This window comes from Armigeres subalbatus, chromosome 2, assembly GCF_024139115.2.
Source record: "Armigeres subalbatus isolate Guangzhou_Male chromosome 2, GZ_Asu_2, whole genome shotgun sequence".
Classification (NCBI taxonomy): domain Eukaryota; kingdom Metazoa; phylum Arthropoda; class Insecta; order Diptera; family Culicidae; genus Armigeres; species Armigeres subalbatus.
In genome coordinates, this window is record NC_085140.1 from 22,410,492 (window position 1) to 22,428,166 (window position 17,675).

A 17,675-nucleotide genomic window follows, 5' to 3' on the forward strand; every position below is an offset into this window, starting at 1 on the left:
ACATGTGTAAACAAACAAACCGAACCGCAACGCCAACGACGTCGACATTGCAACTCACAATCTCATTTTGACAACACGATGGCGCTGCTATACTCTTGCATGCATAACGACACTAGCGCACAGTGGCATTTCTTGATGACGCTAGCGCTGATTATGCACGGGATAACGGCGACATTCCAAAGTTATTTCAAAATGAACAGTAAAAAGCTATCACAACATAGCGAGTGCAGCTTCAACGTCTGTTCTCTGTGCCTTCGTTGAGATCGTGAATTCTTTACCATAACAAATCAAAAGGATTGCAATTTCGGATAACAACGCTTGTTGACACATTCATTATGCATTTTTTCAGGACCATTAGACACAAGGGCAATGGTCTTCAAGCAATTCAAATTTTTTGTGTTGACTTACAAGATAAGACCGTGCTGACATATCCGTTAAACTCGTGGAGGGAGAAAGGAAAATAAATGCACTTCTCATGGCATGCTCACGACCCTGTCCGCACATAGTCCGAGTGAGTGTATTGTGCACTAGTGCTGTATGTTCGCACCATTTGCATCGCACGAGATTACGGTTAGCCTCATCACTCACGTATGAATATGGACATATCTATTTTATCTCCCCGACTGATGATATTTACTATTTGATAACCCATGGGGAGGCAGTTCAGCTATTATTTTCATGAATCACAATTCGCCAGACAAATCTTGGACAGAAAGAGCTCAGTTCGTGTCTGGATTTGGATGTGATATAATTGCTTAATGTTGAAATTGAATTCTAGTTCACGTGAAATTTTTGAATATGGTGTCAAATAGGATGCCACCGGATGGCGGCTATGGATGGGTTGTGGTAATTGGTTGTGCAGTTATAAACGTAAGTTTACGAAAGCCTCATGTTCACAACACTGGCTTGTAACGTGTTATACGACTGTCTTGATAACATTTTATATCTGTAGTCTGGACGTTGTGTTAAGTTGTAGAAAAATATAAATAATGTATTACTATTCATAAGGTATTCAACCAATCTCTCGTATCCGTGTTTGGCTTGATGTTTGGCGATTACTTGGCGACTATGGGAGAGAATGCGTTTGGAGCAGCATTAGTCATGAACATGTGTAATATATCACTCAATTTTTCTGGTAGTAGTGTCCTTTTTAAATGTGTGTAATTGTAATAAAATATTTTGAAATTTTTCAGGTCTTATAACAGGACCCATCATCAAGAAATTCAAAACTCGAAAAGCTTCTATACTCGGTAGTATGCTGACTGGAGGAGCTTTAGTGGCATGCGCATATTCTACACAAATGTGGCAAGTTCTGCTATCGTACAGTGTGGCATTCGGATTTGGGTTGGGCTTGATACAATCATCTACCTTTGTTGCAATCAACTCTTATTTTCGGAATAATAAAGGCAAAGCGGTGGGACTTGCTCTAGCTGGAACTGGTGTAGGTCAAATTTTGATGCCACTTCTTGTACAATTTTTGCTAGACATTTATAGCTTCAGAGGCACCACTCTAATCATCGGTGGACTTGCTTTTAATGGGGTACTTTTCTTAACATAAGAGTTAGCAAAAGTCATTTTACAATGTTCTATTTTCTAATCACAGGTAGTTGGTGCGGCTCTTCTACAGCCAGTGGAATGGCACACACGGGTCGAAATTATTGAAGATGCAAATGACGAGCGAATTCCACTACTAGAAAATGCCAAAGCTACACCCAAAAGGTTGGATAGCGGTTGGTCAAAACTTGCTGCATTAATGGACGTGGCGATATTGAAAAGAGTATCGTTTCTAAATTTGATAATAGGGCTTGGATTGGCATATACCGCTTCTACGAGTTTTTCGCTATTTTTTCCATACTTTCTGCAGGTGATATCCATTTAACTGATCTACAAGACATAAAACCTTTCAACATATTTTTTTCACAGAAAACCGCTAACTTGGATATGTTTCAAACTGCAAATTGTATGTCGATTTTATCCACTACAGATCTACTAACCCGAATCACAGTACCTGCATTTGTCGACAAAATGAAATTCTCCCATAGAAATACGTTTCTACTGGCTGGGCTGTGTCTAGTAGTTGCCCGATCTGTTATGGCAGAAATGAGAAACATCGTGGCGCTCATGATTACGTCTGCTTTCTACGGAATTTTTAGGTCCATAACAATTGTGAACCAGAATCTCACCATAGCGGAATATTGTACAGAAAAAGATGTGGAATCGATGCTGCCGAATGCCTTGGGTTTCAACATGATCACGAAAGGTGTTCTAGTTTTAAGCTTAGGACAATTGCTCGGCTGGTTTGTTGATTATACTGGAAGTTACTCTTTGAATTTGCATGCTCAAAATTTATTACTTGTTTCAACGTGTGTGTTGTGGTTGTGTGAGTTATATTTTAAGTATAAGGATGAATAATAAATATATTTACACAAATGAACATTGGATCTCTATAGTAATTTTATCGTTTGTAATCTGAACACTTTTTAATTTGAGCTCTGTTTGTTTGTATGTCGTTCAAAAGAAAAATTATTCAAACGTCATTTTGCACGAGAAATATAAAAAATGAAAATGAAGCGTAGTGAAACAGAACGCGGAATGAAAACGGAATTACTTTATCCAGTTCTTATAGTTCCAGTTCTGTAATTATCGGGTAAGGGGTTGTCCATAAACCACGTGGAAAGGTTTCGATCAGTTTTGGATACCCCCCTCCCCCAGCGTGGACAGTTACTCCCTTCCCCTTCCTCCCCCCTTAAACTGTCCACGTGGTATATGGACAGCCCCTAAGTATGTCGTGAGCTATGCTAAGGCTTTGGTCCGATTCGCGAATTAAAATCAAATTAAACTTAAAAGTGATAGTTCGGAAATTATGAAATTCCCCGATCATAAGAATGACTGGTGCTACCCAGCAAGACCAACAAAATATCTATCCAAATGATTCAACATCTTGTCAAAAGTAATCTTGCTCTGCGAGGAGGGTTATTTGAAAATTATTGAACTGTCTAAAAATGGTTTAATTTGACTTTAATTCGCGAATCGGACCAAAGCCTAAGCTGAAAGAGTTCAGGAAGTTCACCTGCAGAGATGCATTTCTCGCGCTTAGTTTCATACGGGCGTAACTGTATTGATCGATTTCTCTTAATCGATTATATATTTTGTTAATAACTCAATTGTTTCAAAAGCTACAACCGTAATTATTGATTCTGGTGCAAGATACAATCATCCTTTATCACACCAAACCATTAAATTATCGACAAATTAGCGCAATTTGATACAATCATAAAAAGAAAACATCGACGAAGAGAAATCGATCTATACAGTTACGCCCCTATGAAACTAAGCGCGAGATTTAAACAAAAGCTACTCGTGTTCTTTTCATGTTTGAACACGAGCACAGTGTTCATGTTCAAAATTATGAGATTGTTTGATCGCAGTACACGGTTCAACGCGAAGCAGTTGTCTCTGTCATCCGCTGCATTTTGGAAAGCCAGTTTTCTCTGTTATTTGTTAATTGAAGGTAAAATAAATCAATTTTTAGCCAGTTAAGGTGCGGTGTGCTATAAACTTGAATGTATTCGCAATTGGGTAATCTTACGGAAATGTCTGACAAAAAAAAACATGAGATACGAAGAGTCTTCAGCAATCATAAACACTCAATTCAAACATCTCCAAGATTTAAACGCCAACGTTTGTACTTAGGGTCTGTCTCATTTGGAGAATTAAAAAAAGTGACAGTTCGAAAACTAATAAAATACCCCGTTTTAAGAATGGCTAGTGCTACCCAGTAATTCCAACAGGACATCGATGGAAAATGATTAGATATCTGCCAAAAGTAATCTTGCTCTGGAAAATAGAAGAGGTCCGCCGAGTTTCAAAACCGCTTCGGACGAAAAAGTTTCGAAGAATCCTCAAGATACCAATAACTACGATGGACTGTAAAACAAGATGGAACTATCCTTTAACGATGATCAAATACTTTATTGAAAATTATAAATTATAATTGTCTCTAAAAGAATATGTCTTGAACTTGGAGTACGCGAAGGATATGGAATTTACATCAAACATGTGATTATTTATAAAGGGTTTCCATGATACCTCCAAACCAGTATGATATATTATGATGCTACCGGCCAACCATTTCTTCAAGTTTCTTCTAAAATCTTCATAAAGATCTTTAAAGGTTTTCTTATCAACCATCGATAGCGATCGATGCCATTTCATGAAGAATTTTAAATTGTTCAAAAGTTACAACACGGAAAATTTATCGTTTTCCAAAATATCGATACCAATTGATGCCGTTGAAACGATATGATTTTTCACCGTTCTTATTTATCGACCTCAAAATTTTCCACAAAAATAAAAATCTTCAGAGGTACCTCGAGAGCATGTTCATTGTTTTTTCATTCATTCGCTAATTCGAGAATCGAACCTGAAGAACTGTTGAAGATGTTGTATTTTCACACAAAGATCTTTACCACTACACCACATTATATTCTGATTTACTTACTTACTTATGGATCCTGTACACCTCCGGTGGTGCAAAGGGCCGACTTGAAAGATCTCCATCCTGAGCGATGCCCGGCTATCGCTTTAACCTGTTGCCAGGTTAGATTTCGGTCGACTTCTTTTATTCCTTTATTGAGGCTTCGCCGCCATGAGCCTCTGGGTCTGCCTCTGCTGCGATGTCCCACTGGGTTCCAGTCTAATGCTTGCTTACAGATTTCGTTTCCGCCCCTACGTAGAGTGTGGCCGACCCAGCCCCACTTCCGATCCCGAATTTCTGTTGCTATCGGCCTCTGGTGACAACGACGATGGAGCTCGTTGTTTGAGATCCAGTTGTGAGGCCACCAGGCCCGAATTATATACCGCAGGCATCTGTTAATGAACACCTGCAGCCGTTGAGTGTTCTCCACTGATACACACCATGTTTCGCTAGCGTATAACAGCACAGATTTCACGTTAGAGTTGAAAATTCGTATTTTGGTGCGTTCACTTATCTGCCTGTTTTTCCAGATATTTCTTAAACTCGCAAAGGCAGGCATATTCTGATTGGGAGTAGATAAATTGCATGAACATTCTACACCATATCATTTATTTGAAATATTACTTATATGTAGGGGAATTATTTTCCACCCTTCTATTCTAATAATCATCGTACACTACCTCCATGCAAATATTATCATACATCAATTTCGGTCATATCTAAGTAAAATGGTTTTCCATTACGGCCTTGATTACGGCATAGTTTTTCTTTGATTATTGGAAAACGAAAGTCGTTTCATTCCATAATCCATTTGTTTACGAAAATCTTTATTTCCGGGGAAATAAACAAACCCCAAAATGACAATCTGTTTTTCGATATCCAGTAATATGAATCGATGAACTAAAAAGTGATAAAGGATCAACGGTATTTATCTATGAAATTCTTTGTCAACATATATCATTGATTTGAGATCGTTCTTTATCAGATATCAGTTAACGTTTCATGAATAATCATATCGTTATTGCGATTAACTTAATGATAAAGATGTAGCGGTGTTCATCTTTGAAATGCTTTGTCAAAGTATATCATTTCGTTGGTAACATTCTTTACATGAATTGAGATAACGAATAATTAAGATTTATATCGTTTTTGGAAATATTTTAGGGTAAAGAAATACCGACAAAATTATTTATTTTGTATAAATAACTTTGAAGTAGTTTGACGAATGGTTGCTCGGGATTAAGCTACAAACGGTTAATTTTACCATGGGAGATTCTTATCTCACATGGCTTACATGCAAAATGAAAACTGACGAATTTCCAACAGGGAAGGAAAATTGATGATTAATGCAATGAATCGAAGACTAATTGTTTCCGTATCGAAAATATTGTTTTTCTCGCTGGAATATAATGGATCCCAGAATTAATTACAATGGCAGTCAGCTTATATCGGATAATGATCGAGAAAAAGCAGTGGTAACATATTTTATTTAAAAGGAAATAGTACAAATGTTTATGTATTTTTTTAACTTTTCCAGAAACACATTTTGAGTTTTTCAGGTAAAACGAAGTCAACGGCTGCTGAAGAATATAAGAACTCTCAAACTACTTCAACTTCGTTCTCGATTATTGAGTTCTGCAAGCTTACCAGGGAACATTGGATCCTTATGCTCAATCAATCGAGAAAAAGTTAAAACAATTGAGTTTGAATTCAAGATTCTCAGCCGATTCTCGATCATTGAGAAAGTTTGAAATATACCGAAAAGGAGATGTATCAACTGGCGCAAACGACACTAGCTACATCATGTACTCAAGTTGCAGTTGAACGCGCTTTCAACTTTCTTGGTGAGAAGGAGAATGAATTTAACACAAGAAAATTAGGCAAAGGTTTTATTCGTTAAGCTCTATTGCGAGTTATTTATTAGTACTTCGATATGCTTTTCTTAATGATGAACTATAGCCCATATAAAATAATTATTTTCTGTTGTTGTAATGAAGTACGTTAATAAAACCTCCATAAACATAAAATTGAGCTTTCATTTCTGACACTAATTTTAATGAATATTTGGATGCAATCTCAAGAAAGAAGTTGAGTCGTAGAAGATGAAGGATCCATTCTAATATTCTATAGAAATCATGTTATTATGTATTTACATCAGATTACGGTGATGAACGTCTATAAAGGTTTGAACTAAACGATTTATCATTAAGATAATTAATTATGATCAATTCAATCATATTTTGCAAACAGTAAACGATCAGATTATTTCCATTGTACTATGTATATATAATAGCCCTGTTTGTCGGTCCGGTGACTAGCCAACCAGACGCAGCACGCGGGGAAATTCTCACAAAAATAAAATATTTGACACTTCGATTCTTTTTTACTATCAGATGCAGGAAACAAAACCAGTGAGTGACAACCTCAGACAACCAGACACAGCATTTAATGAAAAAAATCACAGACAACAGGCGTTATTTTTTTTGATTTTTTTATTTTTGAAAAAAAAAAAACACTTGCCACGGGCGCTACAGCGTCCACGAATAAACTAGTTTAAAATAATTTAGTAAAAAAAACATTGTTGTACGAGAAAGGCAAAACGTTGAGTTTCATTACAGGCTTTCGCAAGCAGCGATTACTTATGCATGAAGACAAAAGTTTTCATCATGAAACGCGCACTCAAAACATTCCCAAATTGATACAGTAGCCGTTCGATAACTGCAAGATGTTTACTTTTCAGTTAACGAATGCCGTTCGATAACTGCAACGCATTCTAGACGTCAAACGGTTGTCAATCGAAGTCAGATGCAATAAAAGTGCATCCAAATGTGCAGCGCAATGCAGCTGTCATTGAATCTGACATCAGTTTGAAGTTTAGCGGTCCGATAACTGCGAAACTGTTGCAACTATCGAATTGCAGTTTAAAAGCATTGCCTTTAAATGACTTGCAGTTATCGAACGTCTACTGTAGATACTAGAATCAATTCACTAAACAAAAACGACCACATGCAAATATGTGTTACCTACGAAGATATCAAAAGCTTCGATAAAATCGCTTTCTATCTAAGAGCTTACTATTTCTACACTTCTATAATATCAATCAAACTATTTCAAATGTTCCAAATATCAGAAATAAATTGTGGAAAAAAAGTTTTTGATTGTAAACTGTGATGCGGAACACTCGCTTGAACTCCAACTTCGTGCAGCTCTTAGGGAAGATGATTAATGGAAATCTCACTCCAAATTTTCCAGCGTAAGACAAAGCGATTCTCTAAGTATGCATTTATTCGTCCTTTACGCTCCTAGAAAAGCTACAAACAATTTGCAATGATCCAATGGACCTCGTGGTAACATATGCTGATGACATATCTGTAGTGATCACTGATGAACGCAAACTGACGCAAATTCAACAAGCATTTCGGGAGTTCGGGAGGTGCTCCGGATCCTTACTCAACATAGGAAAAACTTTTGCAGTTAACTTGGGATGACAGACAGCGGGAAGTATAAGCAACTCTAGCTGGCCAAGAACTCAGGAATCAATCAAAATTTTGGATGTAACATTCTTCAACTCACTGAAACAGTTGATCGACTACAATCAGAAGAAAATCTAGAGCACACATCTTCAGTCTCGATTGGAAAGAAATGAATAAAAGATGTATATACCCGCATAATTGAAAACGATCTGTATTGTTGTTAATACTATTCGCTTGAATTAAGGCATACTGTTACTATTTATGTTATGGGCGATTTAAAATGGAACTACATATCAATTCAGAATCAGTATTATACAACACGTTTAATATACGCTACCATATACATTAATATCACAATTTATTGGCTCTTAATAATCTCTTATCTTCCATTCATTTGAAAGAAAACAACAATACATTGTAAAAGACCCATAACTGATACTGCAACAATACCAAATATAGCTACTAAATAATTACGTATCATCTGAAAATAGTTTTGTCTTGTTGCAATTCCATACACACTTTAAGAAATGTATCCTCCAATGATAAAAATCCGATAGACCCATCCGTTCAGTGTATGTTTCTCAATAGACGGCAGAAGAAATTTTCAGTGTAGCTGCCATCGATTGTTGTTGACAAAACTTTTAGTCCACTCGAACCAAATTAAACCGTGAATGTTTTTAATCAATTTGTTTCTTGAGCTTGTTTCTACTCCTGGAAAAAACATAGGTAAGTAATGAAATTTGCTTGACTAACTGAAATAATATTAGTTAATAAATATTTCTTGCAGCTCCCAAAAGTTACAATGAAAATAGCCGTTGCAGTTCAACGTTTTATATTTCAATCTCATTGTATTCGGAAATGGAATTGGTAAGTATTCTTACATAAATTTATAATATCGCAGATTTATAGCTTAGTCAATTCTTTCCTGCGTTTCCTGCAGGTCGATTTCGTATTCTTCCTGGATGAGGCTTCCGGATAACTAGCTGAAAGGCAAAGGCATTCAAACGGAGTTCTTCATGAAGGTTACCCAACTAACATTTAATGTCAATGTAAATGTTATTTCAACTCGTCTATACGGCTTCAAGCTGAATATGTGTGCTATACATATGATCAAGAACTTCTATTCAATGCTTTTACCAGCAAATCTGGCGAATCTATTCAGCTGTTTTTGACGTGCCTGCACAACTACTTCACAGGATGTTACACATTTTTTTCTCAATCTTTACTAAACCATTTAGTAATATAATTCGCTTCAATGGCGCTTATTCAGATTTTTTGAATCTGTTAAATAAGTTTTATACAGCCACTGAATTCAATTTGATTAAATATTATTTGAGAGGAGAGTAAATTCCGGAGTTTATTTAATGTTTTTTTTTGTGAAAACTTAAATATCAATTTTGTTGCTACCTAGATTCGAACTCCTGATCTCCTGATTCAATGGCCGCTGCTCTGTCATCACCGTCACTTTGACATATGTAAATAACAAAGAAAATTATGGATGTGCTTCTTCGCATACCCTATAGGTTATTTTGCTAACGCAATTTTCGGATTCATGCTGTATAAACGTTAGGAAGAGGCCTATATGCTGCTTTTAGCACATAAGCTTAAAAATTATGCTTTCAGCATTATTTCAACCACTATTCAAACATCTATCAGCATGTTCTGTTGGCTAACTTTTATGCATCATCAATCGCTGAAATTGTTTTTAGGCAACATTTTCTCGATCTGTATAGATGCTACTCTGCTGCTAATCGTTTAACAGTAGCCGTGAACAGCAATATCGCTTCTAAATGGCTTGTTTTCTTACACTATCTGCTAGCATTAATGACAGCGCTTTGTCAGTTGCTATAAGAGCAGGTGAATACCTTTGTAGCGTAATTACAGAAATCAATAGCTCATACACAGCTCCGGCAACAAAAATCAAATGTAAACATTGCGGTTTTGACGTTCCATGCTGATAAGCTATATAAAGAAGCAGTATAAGGTTTACTTAAACGTTGTGTAATCTTCAAAGATACAGAAGTTGCCTAAAAGCTTCGTTAGTTCATTTATAGCGCCATTACGCTATATTGTTAGTGCTATAACAACAGCGAAAACGTTTTCATTGTGAATGCTAGTCACCGTAATATGGGAAGTTGCTAACAAGCAACTCAGCTACATACATGAGCTCTTAACCGATAAGCTTTGTTGCTAATTCAGACAGAGCTGTTTTATGACTAAATGAAAGCTGCATAAACGATAAAAGATGAAATATATTCGGCACAAACTGACTAGCTGATAAATATTTGGGTAATAGTCGAGTTGAAGTTTAGGGGATTATTCGCGAAGGTTTTTCTTTTAGACAGCATTGGCTGCTTTTATTAAAATATTATACAGCCAAAGGCTAGAAGTTTTAGCTTTTAGCACCAAAATTGTTAGTTGGGTAGCTCTACGCTTCTCCGGTTTTCATGTGAACAAAAACAAAAACAAGGAAAAAGATAAATAAAATATGTAATAACAATGCAAGTCCAACGTTTATTATGTGTTTAGTTCAATATTTTGGAAGAAATAGCCATTTTGCTCCTTCTTAGTAAAAGATAAGGGATACGGTACATCGATTTTTTCACATATCTTTCTATGGTTCACAAATTATATCACATACTGTTACCATCTTAATCATGGATTGTAAATGAACTGTATAACATGGTGTGTACCGAAAAAAATGTACTGAAAAATGCCCATTTCTATATAGTAATTATACACTGGCCCAAATAAAATATGGATATTCATAAGTTACGCCTTATGAAACACCAAAAGTTCATTTCTTAATCGATTCATAAGGCTTCTATGAAAATCATAATCAATAATATTAATTTCATACATATGCCTTATGAATCCCAATACCATTCCTCATGAATAAAAATCCTAAGATAATCTTATGTCATTTCATATGTTCATCCAGTTCATCCACCGAAAAATTGATTGTTTTGTTTTGTCTGCATCCCGTCCGACTTTTTTTTAAATTAAATAAAACTATATTCGTCCAATTATTGTCCATTAATTGCTTCATATTGCGACCGGAGCGGCTCTCTGTGCGATGCACGAAATACGAAGCAGTGGAAGCAGCCCTAGCAAGTGGATGGTTGCTCTGTGATGACAAGTTCAGTTTGTAAAGGCTTTTAGAGGAAGATGCACCGGAATCGGTTGTGGGAGGAATTTTGTCGTCAGCGCGAAACGATGGATTCGTAGATCCTGAGGTGCAGCAGGAGCAGGACATTATGAACGGAGGACCAAGCAGTTTGCGAATTTGGTTTATCAGCAGAAATGTAAGTAATCACTGTAATGAAATTTCACTTTCTTGATGATGTTTTGATGTTTTTTAATGAAAATTGCTCTTTATTTCAGCACTTTAATGATTTCTGAAGACAAAGGATTGCTTTCCGGGCCCTCAACCGTTGTCAGCCGTAGCTATAACGAGGGTGCCGATCGTGATGGAATTGTATCGGTACTAAGAGCAGCCCTTTCTGGTTCAGAAGATTGGTTATTGGCTAAACATCCTAAACAGGGTTGACGGTGGAGGTACGATTTCAGGCGCTGAATTTAGATGATAGTACGTTCGTATTACGACTGATTGGGCCACAAACATCTGGAAGGCCAGAAGCAACCAGGAAATGGAAATGGAAATGCAAAGATATGCGTCCGAATAAGAAAATGTATATATGTATAAGAGTGTGCAAGTTAAGTGACGTCTTACGCGGCCGAAAAAGGTCGCATCTGTTGGACCACGAAACTATCGATGCGTTATTGGCGGATTATGTATATGTACGGAAGCGATGACGGAAATTTGAGCGACTGGTTTCATTTTGCTTGGGACAGGAATCGCGGTACCCGGAAGGACATTATACAGGGTATGCATTGAAAAGAATCCGGTGTTCGAATGAAGCTGAGTTCCGGGTATATGTGATGCTGTATAATTATAACGGTGGGAGCTTCCAGTGGCAGTTGGGCCAAGAAATTTTTATTTCGTAGAAACTTCGATTGCAAGCCTGTTTTGCAACACTGGGTAATGAATATGCATGGTTCTTCCGCTATGGTCCAAAATTACTTACATGCGTTAATACTTCCATTCTGTTAAATACTGGTAATTTAATCAAATTCATACATGTTTTTAGAAACCTGTTGAGGGCCTACGCGTATTGGACACCTGCTAGAATTCAAATCAAAAACACTGAAGCAACTGTCCGTTCCCGATTGCAACGGACTTTGGGCAAAAGAGTCAATTTTGGATGATCACCAACGCAAAACCAGTTTTATTAAATCCAGGATACTTTCAAGAAGATTTGCTTCGCGTCATTTTACAATCGATCAAGCTTCCTGGACTATAGAGCCCCGGAAAGACCGACGAAGACAAAATGTTCAAAATCCCGACGTCAACATCTATTTCACCAAAACCACCCCGAAATATAATCAAAATCGAAGCGAGCTCACCTGCACTTTCGGTCGGCTTCTTCGGTCTTTTCTCGGTTCCGCACTGAATCTCAAGGATTCCGCAAGCAATGCATTGGGGAAGGTCGACCTAAGTTGCAGGTAAGTTTGCCCTAATTTTGATTGTGTCTCTGAAGTGGTTTTGAAAGGAATCCTTCAGGGATTCCGACGGAAATCCTTCAGAGATTCTGACGGAAATCCTTCAGAGATTCCGACGAGAATCCTTCAGGGATTCCGATGGGAATCCTTTAGGGATTCCAACGGGAGGGATTCTGACTTGAATCCATTAGGGATTCCGACGAGAATCCTTCAGAAATTCCGACAAGAATCCTTCAGAGATTCCGACGGGAATCCTTTAGGGATTCCAACAGAAATCCTTCAGAGATTCTGACAAAAATTATTCAAGGATTCCGACTAGAATCCTTCAGAGATTCCGACGAGAATCCTTCAGAGATTCCGACGAGAATCCTTCAGAAATTTCGACGAGAATCCTTCAGCGATTCCGACAAAAATCTTCAGGGTTTCCGACGGGAATCCTTCAGAGATTTCGACGGGAACCCTTCAGGGATTTCGACGGGAATCCTTTTGGGATTCCGACGTGAATCCTTCAGGGATTTCCATGGGAATCCTTTTGGGATTCCGACGTGAATCCTTCAGGGATTTCCATGGGAATCCTTCAGGAACTCCGACTGGAATCCTTCATGGGAATCCTTTTGGGATTCCGACGTGAATCCTTCAGGGATTTCCATGGGAATCCTTCAGGAATTCCGACTGGAATCCTTCAGGGATTCAGACGGGAATCCTTCAAGAATTCCGACAGGAATCCTTCAGGGATTCCGGCGGGAATCCTTCAGGGATTCCGACGGGAATCCTTCAGAAATTCCGACGGGAATCATTCAGCAATTCCGACGAGAATCCTCAATAGATTCTGACGAGAATCCTCAATAGATTCTGACGAGAATCCTCAATAGATCCTGACGGGAATCCTCAACAGATTCCGACGAAAATCTTCAGAGATTCCGAATGTAATCCTTCAAGGATGCCGACGGGAATCATTTAGGGATTTCGACTGGAATTCTTTAGCTCTTCAGACTGAAATTCTCCAAGGATCCCGACGTGAATCCTTCATGGGTTCTGACGGGAATCTTTCATAAATTCTGACAGAAATCCTTCAAGGATTCCGACGGTACTCCTTCAGGGAGTCCGACAGGAATCCTTTAGGGATTCCAAAGGAAATTGTCTGTGTACTTCCAAAGGATCAAGAAACTGGATTAGCTGTTAATTGCTGGCGAAATTGTTAGCCAAATGCGTAGTTACAGACTACCAAGCCAATGGACTTCGCTTCATTAAATAAGAAACTATAGTGAAAAAGGAACTGACTATATGGAGAAATAAAATTAAGAAAAACTCTAGCATGCGCATCAACACACTAAGCACCAGACTAAAATCAAAGAAATTAAACGGATGGAACGAGCACCTAAAAAGGATCGGCAGGTGGAAAAGAAAAATCTATAATCTATTTTATTTTTTATTCAAGTTTAATTTCAATTTAATGTACTTTGTTTACAATTGTTGTCAAAATAAAACGATACCGTATTCTCAAATTATTTAATTAAATTATTGATGTTTTCAAGAATAATACCTAAATTTCACAAAATTATATTCATACTACGATCTTAGGAGCTTCATAAGATAAACTTACGAAATTTCATAAGGCTACTCTATGGATTTCATTGACAGTTATTATGACACTTATTCGTTCACTTCATCCAGGAGTTCATCCTATTTCATAAGGCTAACTTATGATTTTCAAACCGATTCCTTGTGGCTAAATTTCATAAGGCAAAATTATGAACATCGAAAGGTTTTTTACGGCAGTGTACTTAACCGCCTATTACTCATATAGTTGATTTGTCAAATACAACATACCATATTGTGGAAACCATTTATGATGAAATTAGTTTATCATAAGTATGAACAACAAACAAAATAGTTGGTTTAATGTTATGTATTGTCATGAACGTTCTGAGAAATAATCCAATTATGGTTCATGATTATGCGGGTACCAGGCTCTAAAAGATTTATTGTATATGTAAATTCCATTTTAGAGGCCATTGATATTAGAGGCCATTGAGTCATTAGATTTCGTTTTAACTTGTTTGTACAAATACATATAAGCCAAGTTGTTAGCAAAACTAACAATTTTTAAAATTTTTATAAAATGTGTATAATGCACTTAAATGTAATAAATTTCATTGCTATTGACACAATAAATCTTGATCTACCCATCAAGAACGCCCCCACTTCACCACCTTCTCGAGTGCTAAAAAAAGTTAGACTTTTTTTAAATATTTAATTTAGTATTTATGGTTTTGTGTGACAAAACTTACATAAATGTTTGCTTCCAAAGAAGAGTTAGACTTTGATGAACGATCCATAAAAGCATACGCATTTTTCGTATGCAAAAGGTTGTTAAGATATAAAGCGGTTTATTTGCACTTGTGATCTGCTCCAGTGATTGTAATATCAATGCATTATCCAGGGACTTTAACATTATCCGGTGACAAATTTATTTAGTCGAAGTGAACAAAGTATTTTTTTCGAAAAATTTAGTAAGTAATAATTACAGAATGAAGATTAACATAACAATCATTACTATGTCTGAAACTTGATTATGCATATGTACAACATGTGATAGATTTAGTTCGGAAAAGGTATTGGAGGGTAACCGCAGCTTAGCGGGTACTGATGAAAACAAATTCCCAGCACCAGGTACCAGCCGATGTCTCGCAATACATTTTCAGAACTAACTCTCTCATATGTATTTTTGTACACATGCCAACCAAGTAGGATGAATATTTAGTATTGTCCGGCTCCTACACACTTGCTTCATCAGCAACGGCGCTCAATGAAGTAGGGTTGTGTGAGGTTGTGCCAGTTTGGTCGTCAGATCCCGACCCGACCACACAAGCGAAGAGAGATCGCCACTCGAGATCAGTACATTCAACGTTAATTGCCTATATGCCGGGTATTAAGCCACCCGGAGTGGAAATTAATTACTATGTCTGAAACTTGATTATGCATATGTACAACGTGTGATAGATTTAGTTCGGAAAAGGTATTGGAGGGTAACCGCCCCTTCGGTGGGGTTTGATCCCACGACCCCAGTTCGCATGTCATGCATGTCATACTAGGGCAGTTCACATTTCAAAAATGTTCGAAAATTCCAACTCCCATATGTCTATTAGCATCATTTTGATAATATAATAGTCCTGGCAAAATTTCAGGCAATTCGGTGGCCATTTAGGGGTGGCGCGAAGTCAATTTATGTTTATATGGAAATTTGTATGGGAAAAACTTAAAATTTATTCAAATCCCCCTACAACTCTTAAATCGTGATGAATTCAAATAAACATCCCAACCTCCAATTTTGGAATCTATTTGAGCTCAACCAGTGGGTAACTCATTATTTTGATTTATATTTCCACTGCTACGTTGCGGCTAATTACACCATTTTAGCCATTTATCCCACATTCACACTGTCAATAGAACCGTTCAATCCACTCATAACTAATGTATTACCCGGAGGTCTCATTTATATAGATTCCAAAAAGGGAGGTTGGGGATGTTTATTTGAATTCATCACGATTTGACAGCTGTAGGGAGACTTGAATAAATTTTACGTTTTTCCCATACAAATTTCCATATAAACATAAATTGACTTCGCGCCACCCCTAAATGGCCACCGAATTGCCTGAAATTTTGCCAGGACTCCTATATTATCAAAATGATGCTATTAGACATATGGGAGTTGGAATTTTCAAACATTTTTGAAATTTGAACTGCCCTAATGTCATACATGTCATGTACTGATAACAATCATACTAATTGGCGGAGTCAGAAGAATACGCTATGATGCTTATTGTATGCATTTGAAGACGACAAAGGCGCTGCTGCGCCCTTCTTGGCAACCAGATCAATTTTACAATTGGCCAGAGATGAGCAGAAAGATTTTCCAGCTGCAAGTAAATCTGTAGAGAAATGTTTCTATGTTGATGACCTATTAACTGGTGCTGATACACTGCACGAAGCAAAACAACTTCAAGGAGATTTGATTGCTCTCAGTGTTGGTAGAATCATACTCAAATCTCAATCATCGAGGCTTCACGCACGAGCTAACTCGCTTGCGATTCTGAAAGGAGATTGCTCTTCTAGATAGAGGAGGCTTTCAACTTCACAAATGGTGTGCGAATGACGAAACTCTGCTCGATGACATCCAAATTGAGATCTATGAGACACAATTTGACTTGAAATATAGCGAGATAAACGGAGTTATTAAAACACTGGGAATACTTTGGAATCCGTCTCGGGTTGAATTTATGTTCCACGCGAAATCCTTGAGCGACTGCAATATTGTACCGCCGCTAAAAAAAATCTACACATCCGCTTATTTTTCATCGCAACCAAAAATAATCGCCAGATAGTCGCCTAAGAAAAATATGCAATGCTTTGATAGCACGTGTTATTTGTACTGCGGATATTTTTTCAGATCTGATTTGAAAAATGATCACGAAAGTTGTCATTTTGCAGCAAGGCACAATTAAATCTTAGCGAAGAGAATGGTGCTATCTGAAATGTCAAAACGATTTGATGCACATGGCCTACTATCATCAATCGTACTCATCGCCAAGCTGGTGATGCAGCAGCTATGGAAACTAAACATCGTTTGGGATGATCCAATTCCGAGTGAACAGCTTCGAAAATGGAATAGATTTAGAGCTGAGCGTGGCGTCCTACATGCTTTGCGGATCGATAGGCGAATATCCGTTGACGACGCTGTTGCTATTGAGATTCATGGGTTCGCCGATGCATCCAAAGTCACATATGGATGCTGCATCTACTCGAGAAGTGTCTTGGGTGATGTAACAACGGAGAGTAGATTGGTTTGTGACAAGTCACGTGTCGCTCCTTTGAAAGAAGTGCAACGAGATACCGAAGAATATGCAACACCAGGTGAGATGACGATTCCTAGACTGGAACTGTGTGCTGCTTTAGTGTCAGCTGGAACTCCAGTGTTTGTACAAAATCGAGTGGTGAAAATCAGAAAACTGATGCTTGCAGCGAACATGTGGTGTTATATTCCGTCGCAGCAAAACCCGGCAGATTTAGTGTTTCTCTAACTGTATCAGAGAAACAGTATGAACTATATGATGTGATTTCGTAAGCTGAAATGTATTTTTGCCTACATAACACATTTTGTC

At 37.5% G+C, this 17,675-nt stretch overlaps 1 protein-coding gene and 1 long non-coding RNA gene across 3 annotated transcripts; both read left to right on the forward strand.

The window, feature by feature from the left end:
- Positions 1-676: 676 nt before the first annotated feature.
- On the forward strand, positions 677-2,439 carry LOC134214125 (monocarboxylate transporter 12). 2 transcript variants are annotated; one of them, XM_062693550.1, is made up of 5 exons: positions 677-870; positions 1,009-1,135; positions 1,194-1,540; positions 1,604-1,864; positions 1,924-2,439. In XM_062693550.1, the coding sequence occupies exons 1-5, from the start codon at positions 799-801 to the stop codon at positions 2,410-2,412; spliced, it is 1,296 nt and encodes a 431-aa protein (XP_062549534.1). In that variant the 5' UTR covers positions 677-798; the 3' UTR covers positions 2,413-2,439. The 2 variants fall into 2 exon arrangements, with proteins under 2 accessions (XP_062549534.1, XP_062549535.1); XM_062693551.1 differs by having other exon boundaries at positions 1,009-1,111.
- A 5,776-nt stretch (positions 2,440-8,215) lies between these two features.
- LOC134214126 (uncharacterized) lies at positions 8,216-10,366 on the forward strand. The gene is made up of 3 exons (XR_009979669.1): positions 8,216-8,676; positions 8,738-8,817; positions 8,891-10,366. It is a non-coding gene; the product is annotated as an uncharacterized LOC134214126 (long non-coding RNA).
- The last annotated feature ends 7,309 nt before the right edge of the window (positions 10,367-17,675 follow it).